Source organism: Salvia hispanica, chromosome 4 (genome assembly GCF_023119035.1).
Source record: "Salvia hispanica cultivar TCC Black 2014 chromosome 4, UniMelb_Shisp_WGS_1.0, whole genome shotgun sequence".
Taxonomy (NCBI): domain Eukaryota; kingdom Viridiplantae; phylum Streptophyta; class Magnoliopsida; order Lamiales; family Lamiaceae; genus Salvia; species Salvia hispanica.
Window position 1 is genome coordinate 394,077 of NC_062968.1, and position 20,035 is coordinate 414,111.

Genomic DNA, 20,035 nt, shown 5'->3' on the forward strand with positions numbered 1-20,035 from the left:
AGCTTTTCCCCTAACTTCTAAGACTCCATCCGATGTCAAGGCTTCTTTCAATTGTCTTTTAAAATACTTCTACCCACTTCATTCATTTTCGCAAATTTTAGGTGTTTACTCCTATCGTACATGCAGTTCTCTACTAAAGTTTACCTGCCTTCTAAGTATTTTTACTGACTTTTTGCTTTTCCCCTTACTTCTAGGACTCCATCACATGTGTAGGATTCTTTTAAATGTCTTGTAAAATACTTCTACCCACTTCGTTCATTTTCGCAAAGTTTGGGTGTTTACTCCTATCGTATGTGTAGTTCTCTCATGAAGTTATACCTGCCTTCTAAGTATTTTTACTGACTTTTAGCTTTTCCCCTAACTTCTAAGACTCCATCCGATCTCAAGGCTTCTTTCAATTGTCTTTTAAAATACTTCTATCCACTTCGTTCATTTCCGCAAAGTTTGGGTGTTCTCTCCTATCATACGTGTAGTTCTCTCCTGAAGTTTACCTACCTTCTAAGTATTTTTACTGACTTTTAGCTTTTCTCCTAACATCTAGGACTCCATCCGATGTCAAGGCTTCTTTCAAATGTCTTTTAAAATACTTCTACCCACTTCATTCATTTTCGCAATGTTTGGGTGTTTACTCCTATCGTACGTGTAGTTCTCTCCTGAAGTTTTACCTGCCTTCTAAGTATTTTTACTGACTTTTAGCTTTTCCCCTAACTTCTAGTACTCCATCCGATGTCAAGGCTTCTTTCAAATGTCTTTTAAAATACTTCTACCCACTTCGTTCATTTTCGCAAAGTTTGGTTGTTTACTCCTATCGTACGTGTAGTTCTCTCCTGAAGTTTACGTGCCTTTTAAGTATTTTTACTGACTTTTCGCTTTTCACCTAACTTCTAGGACTCCATCCGATGTCAAGGCTTCTTTCAAATGTCTTTTAAAATACTTTTACCCACTTCGTTCATTTCCGCAAAGTTTGGGTGTTCACTCCTATCGTACGTGTAGTTCTCTCCTGAAGTTTACCTGCCTTCTAAGTATTTTATTGACTTTTAGCTTTTCACCTAACTTGTAGGACTCCATCCGATGTCAAGGCTTCTTTCAAATGTCTTTTAAAATACTTCTACCCACTTCGTTCATTTTCGCAAAGTTTGGGTGTTTACTCCTATCGTACTTGTAGTTCTCTCCTAAAGTTTTACCTGCCTTCTAAGTATTTTTACTGACTTTTAGCTTTTCCCCTAACTTCTAGGACTCCATCCGATGTCAAGGCTTCATTCAAATGTCTTGTAAAATAGTTCTACCCACTTCGTTCATTTTCGCAAAGTTTGGGTGTTTACTCCTATCGTATGTGTAGTTCTCTCATGAAGTTTACCTGCCTTCTAAGTATTTTTACTAACTTTTAGCTTTTCCCATAACTTCTAAGACTCCATCCGATGTCAAGGCTTCTTTCAAATGTCTTTTAAAATACTTCTACCCACTTCGTTCATTTCCGCAAAGTTTGGGTGTTCACTCCTATCGTACGTGTAGTTCTATCCTGAAGTTTACGTGCCTTCTAAGTATTTTTACTGACTTTTCGCTTTTCCCCTAACTTCTAGGACTCCATCCGATGTCAAGGCTTCTTTCAAATGTCTTTTAAAATACTTTTACCCACTTCGTTCATTTCCGCAAAGTTTGGGTGTTCACTCCTATCGTACGTGTAGTTCTCTCCTGAAGTTTACCTGCCTTCTAAGTATTTTATTGACTTTTAGCTTTTCACCTAACTTGTAGGACTCCATCCGATGTCAAGGCTTCTTTCAAATGTCTTTTAAAATACTTCTACCCACTTCGTTCATTTTCGCAAAGTTTGGGTGTTTACTCCTATCGTACTTGTAGTTCTCTCCTAAAGTTTTACCTGCCTTCTAAGTATTTTTACTGACTTTTAGCTTTTCCCCTAACTTCTAGGACTCCATCCGATGTCAAGGCTTCATTCAAATGTCTTTTAAAATACTTCTACCCACTTCGTTCATTTTCGCAAATTTTGGGTGTTTACTCCTATCGTACATGCAGTTCTCTCCTAAAGTTTACCTGCCTTCTAAGTATTTTTACTGACTTTTAGCTTTTCCCCTTACTTCTAGGACTCCATCACATGTGTAGGATTCTTTTAAATGTCTTGTAAAATACTTCTACCCACTTCGTTCATTTTCGCAAAGTTTGGGTGTTTACTCCTATCGTACGTGTAGTTCTATCCTGAAGTTTACGTGCCTTCTAAGTATTTTTACTGACTTTTCCCTTTTCCCCTAACTTCTAGGACTCCATCCGATGTCAAGGCTTCTTTCAAATGTCTTTTAAAATACTTCTACCCACTTCGTTCATTTCCGCAAAGTTTGGGTGTTCACTCCTATCGTACGTGTAGTTCTCTCCTGAAGTTTACCTGCCTTCTAAGTATTTTTACTGACTTTTAGCTTTTCTCCTAACTTGTAGGACTCCATCCGATGTCAAGGCTTCTTTCAAATGTCTTTTAAAATACTTCTACCCACTTCGTTCATTTTCGCAAAGTTTGGGTGTTTACTCCTATCGTACTTGTAGTTCTCTCCTAAAGTTTTACTTGCCTTCTAAGTATTTTTACTGACTTTTAGCTTTTCCCCTTACTTCTAGGACTCCATCCGATGTCAAGGCTTCATTCAAATGTCTTTTAAAATACTTCTACCCACTTCGTTCATTTTTGTAAATTTTGGGTGTTTACTCCTATCGTACATGCAGTTCTCTCCTAAAGTTTACCTGCCTTCTAAGTATTTTTACTGACTTTTAGCTTTTCCCCTTACTTCTAGGACTCCATCACATGTGTAGGATTCTTTTAAATGTCTTGTAAAATACTTCTACCCACTTCGTTCATTTTCGCAAAGTTTGGGTGTTTACTCCTATCGTATGTGTAGTTCTCTAATGAAGTTATACCTGCCTTCTAAGTATTTTTACTAACTTTTAGCTTTTCCCCTAACTTCTAAGACTCCATCCGATGTCAAGGCTTCTTTCAAATGTCTTTTAAAATACTTCTATCCACTTCGTTCATTTTCGCAATGTTTGGGTGTTTACTCCTATCGTACTTGTAGTTCTCTCCTAAAGTTTTACCTGCCTTCTAAGTATTTTTACTGACTTTTAGCTTTTCCCCTAACTTTTAGTACTCCATCCGATGTCAAGGCTTCATTCAAATGTGTTTTAAAATACTTCTACTTACTTCGTTCATTTTCGCAAATTTTGGGTGTTTACTCCTATCGTACATGCAGTTCTCTCCAGAAGTTTGCCTGCCTTCTAAGTATTTTTACTGACTTTTAGCTTTTTCCTTTACTTCTAGGACTCCATCACATGTGTAGTATTCTTTTAACTGTCTTGTAAAATACTTCTACCCACTTCGTTCATTTTCGCAAAGTTTGGGTGTTTACTCCTATCGTACGTGTAGTTCTCTCATGAAGTTATACCTGCCTTCTAAGTATTTTTACTGACTTTTAGCTTTTCTCCTTACTTCTAGGACTCCATCATCATAACTAGAAGTAATAATAAGAAAATTTGGACGCGAAACTTATATATATATATATAGATCGATGTTCTAAGCCTTAGGGTAAAAAGTCGGGGTGTTACACCCAGTCCATTCTTCTAATCCAAGGGCTTGATTTAGCCTAGATTTGAAATATTTTTTTCTTTTTATTAGTTTAAATAATATGAAAAGGGTATTTTAGTCCATTCCATTTGTTTGCATGCCAATACTCTCTAATTCACGATCAGATTTATATTCCTAAAATCTCTCCTCCCTAAAATTTCTCTTCTCTTCTTCGTATCATCAAATCGATCTTCAAATCTCAGAGATTTCTTTCCAAATTTATATTTTCTAAATCACGCGATTATATATTGGAGGAATTGATTCTCGCTGTTCAAAATCTGGCAATCTCATCAAATTCAGTCTTCACGCGATTTTCTTGTTTTTGAAGCTGTTTTGCTTGTCAATTTCTGTCGATCTCATCAACCTATCGCGATTGTCTCCTTTTCGAAGTTATTTTGCTTGTCTTTGTTCTGTAATGGTAGGTATGTGTTAATAATTGTGCTTTTATGTTTTAGTTTTGAATCATTCGATATGCATCTTCTCAATTTTTGTATTTGAAGTTTCTGTTTTTATTCGAGCTGTTGTTTCATACCTTCATTAATAATTTTTGTAATTTTTTATTCTAATGTTCATGTTTCGATACAAGTTTATGTTGTTTTTTCATTGATTAGGAGTACTAGTTTTAGTGTTTTTTGTCTCAGTTTGTTTGATGATTATTCTATCAGTTTTATTCATATGTTGTTTCCTCTGTTTTTTGTTCTTATTCTCCGTTTCTTAGTTTTAATTTGTATGTTTTATGTTGTGTGTTGATAATGTAATTTATTGAAGTTTCTGTACTTTGTTGTTGATTTTTGTAACCTGGTATGTTGAAGTTGTTTCCTAAAATGTTGAATTTATGTTTTAGTTAAAGTTACACCTCTGTGCAAAGAAGAATTAAAGCCTTTTGTTAGAAAAAGTTTCAAGTCACTTGATGCTGCTATCTCTTCTATGAAGATTATGCTAAAGAGGTTGGATTTGATCCTCGAAAATCTGGTAGAAAAACAACAGGCGGCATTATTACTTGGCAATATATGGTATGTAGTAGGACTTGGACTGTTACGAACAATGCTGAGGATGATTTGTACGAGTGTCAATGCAAGCTATATCAGAGGTGTGGGATTCTGTGTCGTCACATATTTTTTGTTTTCAAGAACAATGATGTGCAGTTGATACCTGAAATTTATATTGGAAAGAGGTGGCTGAAGAAACCTCTTTTAATATCTGCGCATGGTTCTTCTACACCTCAACTTTTTAGGATCGGACAGGTATTTATACATAGCCTATTATGTGACATCCCTGATTCAAATTATATAAAAATAATAATAATAACATAGCAGTTGAATTTGAATTAAAACCAGCCTATTATCAAGGCACAACACAAACCAAACCAAATCAAATCAAAGCCATAGCAAAACAAGAGTAAACAACTCCACATCCTCAATCAAAGTGATGATGGATCTAAAGTAGATGCACTGCTTCATTCCTCACAACACACATAGCCTCAAGAGGCTTTGCCTTACGCAATGTAACACCCGAAACCACCCCAAAATCAACCTCAACATCCCCAATTCCCCAGTCGAAACACTGCACAAGCGCACCCAACGCCAACGACACCGTCCTCATGGCCATGGCAGCCCCGGGGCAAGCTCTTCTCCCCATCCCAAACGGCAAGAACCGGCTCCCTTCCCTCTCCGCCTCCAAACCCTCAAATCTCTCCGGATAAAACTTGTCCGGCTCATCCCACTGGACTGGGCCGCGGTGCAGGGCCCAGGCATTCACCAGCAGGATGGTGCCCCGGGGGATGTCATACCCCCCGACCCTGCACCGGTCTGACGAGAAGTGGGGTATGAGCAGCGGAGCCACAGGGTGCAGCCTCAGAGTCTCGTTGACAACGCAACGAAGGTATGGGAGCTTGGGGAGATCGGCGTCGTTGATCAGGTGATCATGGCCTATGTTTTGGTGTATCTCTTGTTGTAGCTTTCGCAGGACGCGGGGGTGAGTCAGCAGATTCGACATGGCCCATTCCATTGTCAAGCCAGAGGTATCTGTTCCGGCCGTCAGCAGTACCTGATAAAATTGATAAGTAAGTAGGAGTAAATAAAGGTGAGCTTAAAAGTGAACACATACATACCAGTATAATACTCTTTATGACTTGATCGTTGTAGAGATGAGGCACCGACAGTAGACGTTGAATCAAATTCAAATCGTTGTCCTCGTCCTTGTACTTGTCCTTGTCTTGTCTGATTTCATCGACCAAGGCCTGCAAAAACTCATCCCTCTTCCTCTGCAACAACACTGCCTTCTTCTCCAGCCCTTTGTATCCAATCCATCTCAAAATCGGAAAGTAATCACACATACCTAATCAGAAAAATAAATATTATGGCACGGTCAATTAAATTTTGGACTTATGTAGCACTTACCTAACAACACGGAAAATGAAAATGATTAATTGGGTCAAAATTGTGTCTAGAGACATTGACCGTTACACAACAGTTCAGTTTTGGACCGATTATGATCCGAATTAAAATATTACTAATATTTAGGATGCAAAAATTCAAAACATAATACCTAACAACACGATAGGTGAGAACATCCCACGCATCGACTGCAGAATCTCCCTTCCCGCCTCCGTCCCGATCTCCTCCTCCCCGACACACAGTTTCCCAGCGATACCTCTCATCCTGACGTTGAAGCTCAAGGCGGAGATCACGTGGCTCAGGTCAAATCTCCTCCCAGTCCCACTCTCCTTCCGCAGCCGCCGCAGAATCCGAAGCGTCTCCTCTTCTCGAATATGGGCGGATCTTTGGAGGCTGCGCGAGGAGAACTGCTCGACCACGGTCAGGCGGCGGAGGTCCCGCCACAGCTGGCCGTAGGGGGCCCACGCGTAGGCGGAGTAGTTGTAGGTGAGGTGGTCTGCGGCGACGGAGGAGGGGCGGTTGGCGAAGACGACGTCGTTGGTGGTGAAGCAGTCTTCGACGGCGGAGGGAGAGGAGATGATGAGGAAGGATTTGCAGCCGAGGCGGAGAGAGAAGATGGGGCCCAGGTGGGAGGAGAGGGAGGCCAGAATGATGTGGAAGGGTTTCTTGATGTTGAGGAGGTGGAGATGGCCGGTTAGTGGGCGAGATGGTGGAGATGGTGGTAGGTTTTGGTTTCGGTTTTGACAGTGTTTGAGGATGAAGATAGTGAAGAAGATGAAGGGTGGCAATAGCAAAACAAAACAGGTTTGTTGATCCATAGAGAGAGAGGAGAGTGATTACTTTTTCTTTTTGGAGTGTATATTACTCCTTGTACTACTAATAGCTGATGAAAGTCGAAGTAGTTGAGTTATTGAGTGGGGGAAACTGATATGAATCATAAATTGCAGAAGTACTCCTTCCTCTAAAACTAGAAACTTTATACTATATTTGTTTTTATATCTCTCTTCTTTTACCTCATTTTAGAGAACACGGGAGTATAAATGATTTTGTAAACTGGTAATGGTTTGTTAGAGCATTCATAGTGGAGCGACGTTGCATCGTCCGCTACTGTGGCATCACGTACGATGACTTCTCCATCGTCCACGGACGATGCGCGTCGTCCTTCGCATCGTCCGCCACTGTGGGAGACTCGGACGTTGCGACACGTTTTCGTTTTTTTTATTAAATTTTATTCAATTTTCACACACTATATATAGATCTCATTTTCCACTTCATTTTCACTCATTTCACTCCATTTCACACTCCATTTTCAACATTTCAAACAAAATGACTTCCGGAGATTACCCTAGTCTGAATAGTCCGATGTTCGGTGGTGGTGCACGGTGGTCGGGTACAGAACCCGGTGAATACCGGCCCTTCGACACCAACACCTAACGTCCTCATGTAGACGAACAATCCGGCTCAAATCGCGTACCTCCAGGATATAATTGATGGCCTCCGCCGCAAGTTGAGAATGCTTTAGACTAGCCTCTTTTTTATTAGTAGTGCACTTTTTTTTTATTTCTAATTTTGTAACTTTTTTTTTATTTAAGTAAATGTAGGATTTGCTTTAACTGTGTTGCTTTTTTTAATTTATTTTGCTTGATATATTTGCAAACATAAATTAAATATAAAATATAAGTAAAAGCTATAGGGCGGGGCTTAGGGCGTCGCATCCTCCGCCCCATTGTGGATGCCCTTACGTTACAATATTATTTTAAAATAAATATATATAAGTTAATATTTTATTTGTTACTCAAATATTTATTTTTATTTTTTTTGATAATTAAATCTTAAAAAATTTAAATTCTATCCTACAAAATTAAAATCTAAAAGATTATAATCTAGACAAATCGTACGTGGGCAATGGCTATTCTTATGATATCTTTCCTACGGAAATATTGTTACTATTATGCCAATAATTGCACAATGTCAATAATGGAAGAGACATGTGAGAAAAGGATTTAGCTTGATTTTGATTCTACTTTCCAAAAAAGCTAATGATTGTGTAGTAACATCAAAATGGGGAACAATAACGCAAGCACATACTGTATAGTGATATAAAAAAGTACTCAGATAGATTTTAGATTTCTGCATAATTATCAGAAATTAGGATTAACCCAATAACCACTTCAAATAATCATCATAGTACTTGTGAGTACTATTCTACCACTAGACCACTAGTGCCTATGGTCTTAGTGATTCTTTATGTCTTATTTCATGGATGAACCAGGGCTGCTCAACCAGAAAACAATTAATAGGCTTTGTTGGTTTCGAGTTTATGATCGAATAAAAAGCTTCTTAAAATTGATCATCAATTGTAATACGATAATGACATGAAGACGATACTAAATGCAAATATACAAGATACTAGTAAATAACTATCGTTCTACGAATATACAAATTCTAAATATGAGTGTTCTTTCATCCCAACTTTCCCATACTTCTAACAGCACAACAATGGTTTCTCTTCAAAAGAGGGGCCCCTTGGCCAAGATATTGGAGTGGTTCAGCACGTTGATGTCATTATTTGGCTCGGAGACATAGAAGTATGTGTGTCATATCTGAAGCATTTGGTCTACCAAACATACCAGGAATCAACTGTCATTGGAGACCTCAAGTACTAGCAATCAGTGGTCGTTGGTCAAACCTCGAGTATTTGTCCTCGATGCGTCTCGAATGACTTTGTATGAACGCTTCAAGCACTCTTGTGCCCAATGCTCTTGACAAGGTGCAAATATTTGTCAAACCGGTATGCACCTCCACTAGTTGCTAGGTGTTGCATTTTTGCAGTGTCGAGAGGCCTAGGCAACCAGTGTTGTCGCGTCTTTACGTGTTAGCTATGCGCAAGAATAAAGCATGTTTCCTCATGGCAGAATTTCAATATTCAAGTTTTAAATACAAAATAATTTGATTTTGTAATCATAATAATCTATAGAGATTATCATGTGATACGATAAACTATGATTTTAACAACATTTTGTTTTGAGCTATGATTTTAACTTAAACACTCCACAGTCTGAATGAATGTCTTCTTTATAGAAAATAATGATACCAAAAAATTTCAATACAGATATATTGGACAAATTCTTGCATCTTTCCAAAAGTATACCATCCTAAATCAAAAACCCTACGCAGAGCACAAAAGGCTCTATATTTCTACTGAGGAAAACATGTTGAAGACTACCTTGTTAGCATTGTCACTAATTTGACTAAATACAAAACCAATCACTAATTGAAAACCTAGTGTGAAGACGCCGTTCGACCTAATGCCGCAGAATGAAGCCCTTGAAAGCTCTTATGTACACCTCCCTTGATGTTTGAGGCTTCTCTACTGTTGGAAAAATGCCTCTGGGATTTCTGCAGGCGAGGACAATGCAGACACGCATTTGAACTGTTGAGAGGAATCCAATTTACAGAGTTAGTCTACAATGTGGACAGTAAGTAACACCCAATCCAACCAAGAACATAGTGGTGAGATGTTCAAACCTTGTGGTGGTTGTACTTCTCCCTTATAGCAAATAAAGAGCCACCCTGTTTGCTCGATTGCAGATCGTGAAGGATGCCAACACATTCCTTAAGATCTGCAGCTTTGTATCCTGAACTCAATTCTAGGTCCGCAGTCTGGAGAAAAGGAATCACAGAGTTAGCTTACAGAAAGATCAGATCAGTTGAAGAGATCTAAACAAGCGATGTTCGTACCCATGGATTTTGTTCGGGCTGAAGTGTAAACCTTGCTAGGAACATGACTGATGCAGCCACCATTGAAGGCAAGAATTTTACACATTCATAATCCAGCAAACTCAGCTCTGCTAGATAGTAAGCCAAGAACTCAAGTTGCAAGTTCAACGCCTGCGAAATATTAAGAATATATTAGAATCACTTATCTTCAGTGCCGAATTTATATTGGAAACAAGAAGATCATAAGCTTACCCCATCATCTTCTTGACAGATTCTGGTGAATTTTCTGAGAAATGTCTTTGCAGTGGGATTGCCCATTTCAAATCGGAGGAACTTGAGCACGTCAGCCTCCATTTCCACTACATCTTTCTTTGAGTAAGTATTATCCGTTATGTAACAAAAGTCATCCACGTGTGGCGGACTAATCTCCTCATATTTCCTGAGGCAAAGCAATAACACCTCAACATTTGCAACTCAAAAAACTATACATCAAGTTTTTCTGAGCAACATTATGCTACTTACGAGGCAACGAGCATTGAAGAGACACCAAGTAGCTGAAGCCTTTGCCTGTTAAGAGCATTGCACGACAAGAATCTGTCGATGTAGGAAACGGTTAGATACAAGGTATCCGGAAGAAGCGTGTACTCCTCCGCCACCTCAACCAACCAATCTATCAAAACCCCTCTCATGTTTGCAGTTACATCTTTCTGAATTTTCTCCAAGTAATCCGGCATCGGCCTTCTCTTTCCCTCCATCTGAACGAAACATCATATCAGCTTAATGCCACAAAACTGAAATTGATTTAAACATTTCTATGGAATTACACCAAATCCATCAGCCCTAAAAAAAGTGCCAGCTCATTTCTCAGATCAACAGCGCATAAAGCCCCAACGATTTGGGTAAAAATAAACGCCACAGACTAAATCCCCAATTTCATCCACGATTAAACAAAGAACTAAACCTAATTATGGATATCCCCAAAAAACAGAACCAAATTGAACAAATTTCACATTGAATTAGCTCGTACTCACCTCCATACTGTGAAGATATTCATATATATCAGAAACGTAAGCTCCACACATCTGAGGATCATCAGATTCTCCAATCAAATCAATGGCGGGATCGATCTTCACCTCCACCTCAGAGATCTTCGCTTCCTTAGCTCCCGCTACCCTCGCATTCCTACGGGGTTTGCTTTTCAGCTTATCATTGACCGCACCGATCTTCTGATCTCGAGAGGGCAACACATTCTGAATATCCCCCAACACAACCCTAGTCCGCTTGCTCTTATCGGCTACCATTGTCTCCTCGGCCGCTCTCTTCCTCGCCGCCAGGCGGGTGACCCTCCCGGTGTTCCCTTGGTCCGCCATTGCAGAGAGCCCGAGAAAACTAGAGGAAGAGAGTGCAAGAGATCAATGGAAGGTCAAGCGCTGCTGTTGGTGGTGGTGAGAGAGCAGATGGGTTTGAGTATATAAGGTGTAAATCGAAATGCCGCCATTGATGCGGAGGTTTGAATTTGGTTGGAGCCAGCGGGGTGAAGAAATCTGACTGAAAATTGAAATCGAAATTGAAATTTGGAAATTAGGGCTTTGGATTTGGGGGAGAGCGGTAAAAAATTCAATGTTTTGAATTTGGGAGGGGAGAACTGTTTCCCGGTTAATTGTATTTTAAGAAATTTATTTAATATATTTACCAAAAAATAGGCAACAATTTAAATAATTTGCTTTTTCTCAAGACCGTAACTCCAAAAATGGGACCTAAATAATTTCGAATTATTTTGGAAACTTGTTTATGTTACCAGTACCACAATTAAATTGAGTATTTTAAATTGTCGATGATAAAAATTAAAAATCTATGAAATTAGATTATGAATTTCAGATTTATTGTACCCCTACAAATGAAAGGTAGAGTAAAGTTACCTGAGTAAATTATAAAATTGTTGATATAAATAGATGAAAGTAGAGTACGAATTTCAGAGTCATTGTACATATAAAATGAGTAAAATTAGCTCAATAAATATATTCAAATAGGGCCGACAAAGAATTATATCTATTGAATATTTTATTGTACAAATGACCTAGGTAAAATTGCCTCAATAAAAAATACTACTAGTACTACAATGGTTTTCTCAACTTATTTGTGCTATGAATATTTTTAAGTTATTCTCTACTTTGAGGGATAAAAAGGATTAAAAATAAATAAAGTAGTATAATAGAATATACAAGAAATAGATAAAGTAGTTAGTATAATTGCCTCCATAAAAATATACAAAGTGGGTGGACTAAAAAACTACTAAAACATATGGTGAATTTCAAAATTATGTAGGAAAGGAATGACTAAATTAGTTCAACAAAATTATTGAATAGGGGAAGGTGAAAAAAAAAGTACTCAGACAAATTGTTAATTTCTTCAAACTATCAGAAATTAGTGGCTAACCCTATAGCCACTTGAAATAATCATCACAGTACTTGAATGCACCAGCCGGGAATCGAACCCGGGTCTGTACCGTGGCAGGGTACTATTCTACCACTAGACCACTGGTGCTTGTGCTCTTAGTGCTTCTTTATGTCTTATTTGTGTGTCCTCGGCTATTCGACGAGATCAAGATTAGTAGGCTTATAATCGAGCCATTGTCGTGGTCGAGTTCAAGCTCAAATATGAAAAATACTCCTACTAAATATGAATGCTCTCCTCTTTCTACACGTGATGCATTCCAAAAAATATAAAGTTATGAGTATATAAAAGGTTACAGTCAAACGCATAGGTTTCAAATGGATGTATACAGCTGAAGTATAATGATGCATGATAGAACTTGAACCTTGTTCATACGTGATTATATTATTTACCAAGTTGTTAACAAGAATCAATCTTTTAAATTGTCAGCGAATGCAACAATAATTAACATTTTTGCACTTATATGTAGTAGTAGTAGTATAGTACTATATTGTTTCATATCTTCATAAGCCCAATATGCATAAACATGAGTTCATAATTTTTGTATTGTTTCAATTATTTATAACCTTAATAACTTAATTAATAACTGTAACTATGAGACTATGACACATACTACTAGCAAATAAAAGCAACTTAATTTTATTGAATTTAGACAATGACCTATACATAATTAATAATTTATTGTTCATAATCAAAGACTCGCATTGATTTAGAGTGTCTTTTGAGAATGAGACAAAAGAACAAACAAACTACTTTAAAACTCTATTTAGAACTAAAGAAGATTATTCTCATATATAGAATATCTCATATACTATATCGGACATGCTTGTTTCTAAATTTTATTACAAAATTCCTATAAAAAAAATAAGAGTATATATCCAACTTTTTTTTCAAGGTCAAAGTTTCTAACAACTTATTCCTCTTGTTCGAAAAGTATAGGCCACTATATTTTTTAACCAAGGTCCAGTCTACTTTTTGTATTAAATGTACAATTTTTTTTTCTCAATTGATAGCATCTATTAATGTTCTTTAATTGATATTGACAAATCATGATTTTCTCTTGAACAAGATAGTTGAGGTCCCATTCAACAGTTTAGTACACTAAATATATTCTACTACTATTATTTTATTTTTGAAAATGAAAGATAATCATAGGGCAGAGAGAATATATTGCAAAATTGGTTTATTCGTTATATCAAATTTTGTTAAATATGTCTTATTTTAGGAAAGTACGCATAAATCAAAACACAAGTATCAAAACAATTTTACAATATGCTCTATGAAATAATCGAGAAAATATTACATAAAGCCGTGAAAGCTTAAAACATTTAGACCATCTCCAACCATTTACACCAAACTCAAATTCATTTTTGAGTATACATTATACCAAAAAATAGTTTTATTCCAATTATTTACACCAAATTCAAAATTTACACCATTTTTTGGGTTTTTGTCTCACAAAATTTTTGCAGTAACACTATATTTGGTGTTATTTCACAAAAAACACCAAAAATAAATTTGAATTTGGTGTATGATTGGAGAAAATTTCTACACCAAAACTCATTTATGAAGTACGATTGGAGATGGTCTTACTATTAAGTAAATTTTTCTCTATATATACTCAATTGTATATTTCCAAAAAATATTGCTTTAAAAGTAAACTTTTTTTTTCAAAAAATCGTACGTGTCAAATTGTAATTCGTCCACGTCAACATATCAACTTAACACGTCACTTCTTCTTCTAAATCTATAAATTCAGTTAGCTCCGACACTAGCTTAACCGAATCTGATCTCCCTCACGCGCCACCGCCTGCCACCGTGGGCACTACGGCGTCGAACCGAAATCGAAACGAAATTGAACCAATTGAATAAGCTCAGCAGCAATTCGAATTATCCGATGAACTCAACCACCTCACCAGACAATCACGCACCTCCGAATCCCCAATCACAAGCGCCGCAGTCAAACGAGGATGAATCGCGCCGATTACTGCCCCAGCCGGCGAAATTCGACGCCGTTCCGATTCAATCCGACGACGTCGACGACGAGGAGGCGGCGTACGAGGCGCAGCAGAAGATCCTGATCGCCGATTTCGAATTGGATTCGCCCAATTACTCGGGGCCGCCGCCGTTCTCGTGGAAGAAGCTGTGGATGTTCACCGGCCCGGGGTTCCTCATGAGCATAGCGTTTCTGGATCCGGGGAATCTGGAGGGGGATCTTCAGGCCGGCGCCATTGCCGGATACTCACTCCTGTGGCTGCTGATGTGGGCGACGGCGATGGGGCTGCTGATCCAGCTGCTGTCGGCGAGGTTAGGGGTGGCGACGGGGCGGCACTTGGCGGAGCTCTGCCGCGATGAGTATCCGGATTGGGCGAGGATTGTGCTGTGGTTCATGGCGGAGGTGGCGCTGATTGGGGCTGATATTCAGGAGGTCATCGGAAGCGCGATCGCTATTCAGATTTTGAGCCGAGGGTTTCTCCCCCTCTGGACTGGTGTTCTAATTACTGCTGCTGATTGGTAATTTCTTTTCTCTTTTTTCAGTAATTTACTCCAATTTTTTGATTTATTAAAACTGTGTGCTTATTTCTGTTTTAGGTGAAATGGCATATTTTGCTGTTTTAGGGGATAGGCAGTTTAGCTAATTTAGTCTATGTGGAATCCACCATAAGTTTTCTCTTGTTTCCAATGTCACTAACTTTAGATGTGAGTGGAAATCAAATTCATTTCTGCATAATGGTTACTTTTGAAGTAGAAATTGTTATCTTTATGCCTTTATGTCTATTAAATGGTTGATGGGAGTGAAAAAGATCCAATTTTGTCCATTTATTCTACAAGAACATGGAAATTTTTACCAACGGGTTGTACCATAGTTGGCAGCGCGGAGTGTGTTGACCTTGAGGTCACGGGCTCAAACCTACCACCCGCGGGGAGACTTTCGGCCTTAATTCCAAATCCGGTCGAGCAAGATTATTTGAAAATTTTCTTTTCTTGAAACAAGCAACATTTTTTTTGGCTTTAAAGGATGTTAGTGCTACACATGTTTGTCTGCTTTGGTGATGAGTTGATGGCTGATATGTTTTGGTCTGAAATTGCTTTACAGCTTTATATTTTTACTTCTTGAAAACTATGGAGTGAGGAAGTTGGAAGCTGTGTTTGCAGTTCTCATCACAACTATGGGCCTATCATTTGCTTGGATGTTTGCTGATGCTAAGCCAAGTAGAAAGGAGCTTATATTAGGTTAGATGCTCTATCATAATCTCATTATTTAACTCTGAAATGGGTTAAGACTTTCGAACTCAATAATCGTGCTCTTAACAGGTCTTTTGGTTCCACGGCTTAGTTCAAGAACAATCCGGCAAGCTGTGGGAGTTGTGGGTTGTGTGATAATGCCCCATAATGTCTTTCTGCACTCTGCTCTCGTACAGTCAAGAAAAATTGACCCGAACAGGAAAGGCCAGGTCCAGGAGGCGCTCACCTATTACTCCATCGAGTCCTCAGCTGCCCTTTTCGTCTCCTTCTTGATCAACCTATGTGTGACAACAGTTTTTGCCAAGGGTTTCAGTGGAAGCAAACAAGCAGAGTATATAGGCCTAGTAAATGCAGGAAAGTATCTAGAGGAGAAGTATGGTGGTGGTCTTTTCCCAATCCTCTACATATGGGGCATTGGATTATTGGCAGCCGGGACGAGTAGTACTATAACTGGGACTTATGCTGGACAGTTCATAATGGGTGGCTTTCTAAACCTCCGCCTAAAGAAGTCGCTGAGAGCCTTAATCACTCGAAGCTGTGCTATTGTTCCAACTATAATAGTGGCATTGGTGTTTAACAAATCAGAATCATCCTTAGATATACTGAATGAGTGGCTCAATGTGTTACAGTCTATACAGATACCTTTTGCCCTCATCCCTCTTCTCACTCTGGTGTCGAAGGAGCAGCTGATGGGAACGTTCAAGATTGGTCCTTTACTCGGGGTAAGCCAAAACTCCATCTCTTCCTCCTCATTCTCCTTCAAATTCATGACTAATAATTAGATTTCTAGACGGTATAGAATCATTATTGGATGGAGTTAAGACAGCATGACATTCTGAATTTGAGAAAGGCGACCATTCATGAATGGAATGGTCGCCTTTCATCTGATCGCCTCCAGCATCTTTGAATGCAAGTTTCGTGGTTGTGAGACGAATGGATGTCACTTTCTTCTCCTTAATGCTGAAGTTAAGTATCTGATACATTGTTGTTGCACTGTAGAGGGCTGCGTGGACGGTGGCTGTGCTAGTGATGGTGATCAATGGATACCTTTTGCTCCACTTTTTCCTGTCCGAAGTCAATGGTCTGTTGATTGGCTTCCTCATCTCTGCTGGCACTGCAGCGTACGTTGCTTTCGTGGTATATCTCATTTCGCATAGCGACTGTGAGCTGTCTAACTGGCTAAGCCGACTCATTACCAACACACCTGCTTAATCCTTCCGGGCTCTTGATGTTTTGAGGCGAACCATCGCCCCTCAAAGACGAAAGACGGTACCGCTCTAACTCATTCGAGATTTGGTTGATCCCAAATGATGAAGTTTTGCACCATCTGTATATGTATTATGGATATTGATTGGAATAATTTAGAGCAGAACATCAGCGATGATTATTTGAATAGAGAAAATGGCATATTTGTATATGCCATAGCTAACTGTAGATTGTTTGTGTTGTAATCATAATTCCTTAGTGGATGTAAATTAGTGCATTTTTCTTCATTCTTATTCAATAATAAAAATAAAAATAAAAATAAAAATGAGTTTCAAACGCAATACCATTTTATACCTTACCAAAATATTCAATTTTATGTTATACTCCTATTTCATTTATGCAAGTTGCAGTATGATTCAATGGTAGATGATGAATGGCAACAACAACCGAACACAATTGTTTAAATATCACTATCATTTGACGTACATAACAGCACAAATAATTACACCATCGTATTTTTAATTTATATTTTGACTTTTCTTAAAGATTATCGACAATTTTAAATAAAGCACTGGCTACAAATTTATGCAATATAAAAAAAATTAACATGATAACGTTTTTGGTAGGCCAATGGCTGCTGGAATCTTGAGCTATGGACTCTAGTCATTAATCAACATCCAAAAGTTCGGTATGAAGGAATCGTATTATTTATTCAAAAATAAATTATCAAAAATTCATAAAATTTGTTGAATTCTAGTTCATCTTTTTAATTTAAAATTGATTAGAAAATTCATAGAGTTTGGATTATTTTTCAATATTTTATATATTGTTTGAGGTTTTCAATAAAACAATGTTATTTTCTTTATGAATGGACAACCTTGTTTAAATCATTAGTGATGACGTCCCCATGTGATTTTTTAACCGGCATAACAAAGTATTATAGTTCACAAAAAAAATTAAAAATAAATTCAAATTTTATAAAAAAAATTTAAATTGGGAGACATTTTATAATTTGACAATCTTCATAATTTTTTTTGGCAATTCCATTTATTCAACATTTATTGATTTCATGCATACGTAAAGAAAGAAATAATTTTTTTTAGGAAATTAAGTCAAATTAGCGTTGGGCTAGGCGACAAGATTTAGTGTTAGTTATTTCAAAATATATTTTTGTGATAAGTCATTTTAAAATAGAGAGACTTGAAATTGATGGCATTAATTTGATTGATAAATAGGGTGCCATATTGAATTAGATATCATCTATTCTTGTATTTTTGGGTAGCACAAAAAAGGAAAAAAATGGTAGCTCAGAGCGTGACGAATAAACAGATCGCGCGCTATTGGAATCAGCGACGGAGGTTGGAGGAAGATCATCTCTTCGCCGCCGTCAAGGCCGCCGCTCGCCTCCGCGCTCGGAATCTCTCCGTAACTCTCTCTCTCTCTCAAATTTCTTAAAATTCAAACAATTGCAGGCGGAAATTAACTGCAATTTTGATTGATCTCTCTCTCTCGATTTATAGATCTCTCTGTAATTTCTCAAAATTGAATCAGTTTCAGGAGGATTATCACCTCCAATTTGAAGAAATTATCTCTCTATCACATACACACACACACACACACTGTCGGTGTAGATCTATCTGAAAATTCAATCGTATACAGGAGGATGATTACCTGAGATTCAAGGAGTCCTTAGCGGTGGTGGAGGAGGAGAAGAGTAAATCTGCGGTAGCGAAAGACTGGTAATTAATTAGCTGAAATTGATCTATAATTAGTGCTGAGAAATGAGATCTGAATGTTGATATTGCTATGCAGGTGGACTAAGAGCAAATATGCGTATCTAAACCAGCCAGCGGCGGATCATCCAAGGAGAAGAAGCGATCACTTTCAATATTCATTCACTTTCAAATCTGCTTCTCTTCTCAAATTCATCTCGCCGGCGACCTAGCTGCCTACCTACCTACTCCATCACCTCCGATCGTCATCTGCGATCCTCTAAATTATATGCATCTTGTTACAGAAATTCATGTGTATATATGCATCTTCTTATAATTCATATGTATATAAGTTGTATTTCTTGTATGTGCAAGTCATGAATCGATTTTTCTTCAATTATCTTGTTGATTTTTAGGGGAAATTATGGCAATTGTGAATTGAAAGATTCACAGAAAAAAAGAAAAGAATCTTTTGATGAGATTCACTTGATGCAGAAGAATTGTTGAAGAGTCTATGTCAATAGAATATGACATTTGCTGTTGCTTTGAATGATGAAACTCATTTGAATTATTAAGTTGGATGTGAGTAGTACTAAAAATCATGGAGTAAAATTTTAGTTTTTCTCAATTTTCTTATCTTGTGTTTCATGATATTTTTGGTGAAACTTAATCATCGGTGTGTCAAACGATATCTTTTCGTGATACTTAAACGACGTTACTATAAAAATAGAAAGAAAAAAGTGTTGCAATGAGCCTAAGTTCAAATCTCAGTGTTATCGATTCCATCTCTCAGGTACAAGTGTGAGGCTTGGGAGATGGGCTTCTGGTAGTTAGTGGGTTAAGGCCTTCCCTTTAACGGGCTACTGCGTACTTTGATTTAACCCCCTCACATGATGTAGGGCAGGAGTGCGGGGGCCGCCAAAGTGACGGAATTGTCTTTTTTTGCTGCAACGAAAGAAAAAAGTAAAAGAAAAATATTTATTTAAAGAAACGATTTTGTTTCGAGCTCCACACATGAATTATACAATTTCAAAAATTAAAATTTGTCCAAATTTATTACCCTTACTTCAGTTATGTATGACAAAAAGAATGTACAAAATGATACTCCTTCCGTTCCCCATTAGGAGTAACACTTTGACCGGACACGGGTTTTAAGAAATGTACAGAAAAGTTGGTTGAAAAAGTTAGTGGAATGTGAGATCCACTTTTTTATATTGGTTTTATAATAAAATGTGAGTGAAACGAGTTAGTGGAATGTGAGACCTACTTACCATTTATGGTAAAAATGAAATGCTACTCTTAATTGGGGACGGACCAAAATGGAAATTAGTAACTCTTATTCGGGGACGGATGGAGTATTTAACTATGTTTCCTTTAGATTACAAATATTTAACTATGATTACAAATATTTGAGTTGGCTTTTTGCGTTAGAGTTGGAGAAGGAGAGGTGATGGTGATGGCGATGATGATGGTTAATGCTATGTGGGATGTTGTTCCCCACATCCAAATTTTTTAAACTTAAAATATAACACTTAAATAAAAAAGTAAAAATTTTAAAAAATTGGGAGGTGAGGAACAACATCCCCTGCTGTGATTCTTCCACGGCAGGGGATCCAAGCCCGGTACTGAAAGCTTCACTTTCATTATTGCTATGCAAATAGAGATCATTAGTTTTAAAGAGGGGA

General features: G+C 37.8%; 4 protein-coding genes and 1 non-coding gene across 5 annotated transcripts; 2 read left to right on the forward strand and 3 right to left on the reverse strand.

Moving 5' to 3' along the window:
* Positions 1 to 4,906: 4,906 nt before the first annotated feature.
* LOC125220125 (cytochrome P450 81C13-like) lies at positions 4,907 to 6,964 on the reverse strand. Its single transcript, XM_048122263.1, has 3 exons — positions 6,164 to 6,964; positions 5,727 to 5,953; positions 4,907 to 5,662 (listed from the first exon to the last, which is right to left on the reverse strand). The coding sequence occupies exons 1-3, from the start codon at positions 6,828 to 6,830 to the stop codon at positions 5,054 to 5,056; spliced, it is 1,503 nt and encodes a 500-aa protein (XP_047978220.1). The 5' UTR covers positions 6,831 to 6,964; the 3' UTR covers positions 4,907 to 5,053.
* A 2,107-nt stretch (positions 6,965 to 9,071) lies between these two features.
* Positions 9,072 to 11,347, reverse strand: LOC125223610 (G2/mitotic-specific cyclin C13-1-like). Its single transcript, XM_048126827.1, has 6 exons — positions 10,764 to 11,347; positions 10,255 to 10,487; positions 9,985 to 10,171; positions 9,754 to 9,903; positions 9,541 to 9,675; positions 9,072 to 9,445 (listed from the first exon to the last, which is right to left on the reverse strand). The coding sequence occupies exons 1-6, from the start codon at positions 11,100 to 11,102 to the stop codon at positions 9,383 to 9,385; spliced, it is 1,107 nt and encodes a 368-aa protein (XP_047982784.1). The 5' UTR covers positions 11,103 to 11,347; the 3' UTR covers positions 9,072 to 9,382.
* An 858-nt stretch (positions 11,348 to 12,205) lies between these two features.
* On the reverse strand, positions 12,206 to 12,276 carry TRNAG-GCC. The gene has a single exon. It is a non-coding gene; the product is annotated as a tRNA-Gly (tRNA).
* Positions 12,277 to 13,972: 1,696 nt separating this feature from the next.
* Positions 13,973 to 16,925, forward strand: LOC125185116 (metal transporter Nramp2-like). The gene is made up of 4 exons (XM_048081602.1): positions 13,973 to 14,700; positions 15,284 to 15,420; positions 15,502 to 16,154; positions 16,432 to 16,925. The coding sequence occupies exons 1-4, from the start codon at positions 14,084 to 14,086 to the stop codon at positions 16,642 to 16,644; spliced, it is 1,620 nt and encodes a 539-aa protein (XP_047937559.1). The 5' UTR covers positions 13,973 to 14,083; the 3' UTR covers positions 16,645 to 16,925.
* A 959-nt stretch (positions 16,926 to 17,884) lies between these two features.
* On the forward strand, positions 17,885 to 18,750 carry LOC125219529. Its single transcript, XM_048121535.1, has 3 exons — positions 17,885 to 18,063; positions 18,298 to 18,377; positions 18,451 to 18,750. Exons 1-3 carry the CDS (start codon positions 17,938 to 17,940, stop codon positions 18,581 to 18,583), a joined length of 339 nt encoding a protein of 112 aa, XP_047977492.1. The 5' UTR covers positions 17,885 to 17,937; the 3' UTR covers positions 18,584 to 18,750.
* The last annotated feature ends 1,285 nt before the right edge of the window (positions 18,751 to 20,035 follow it).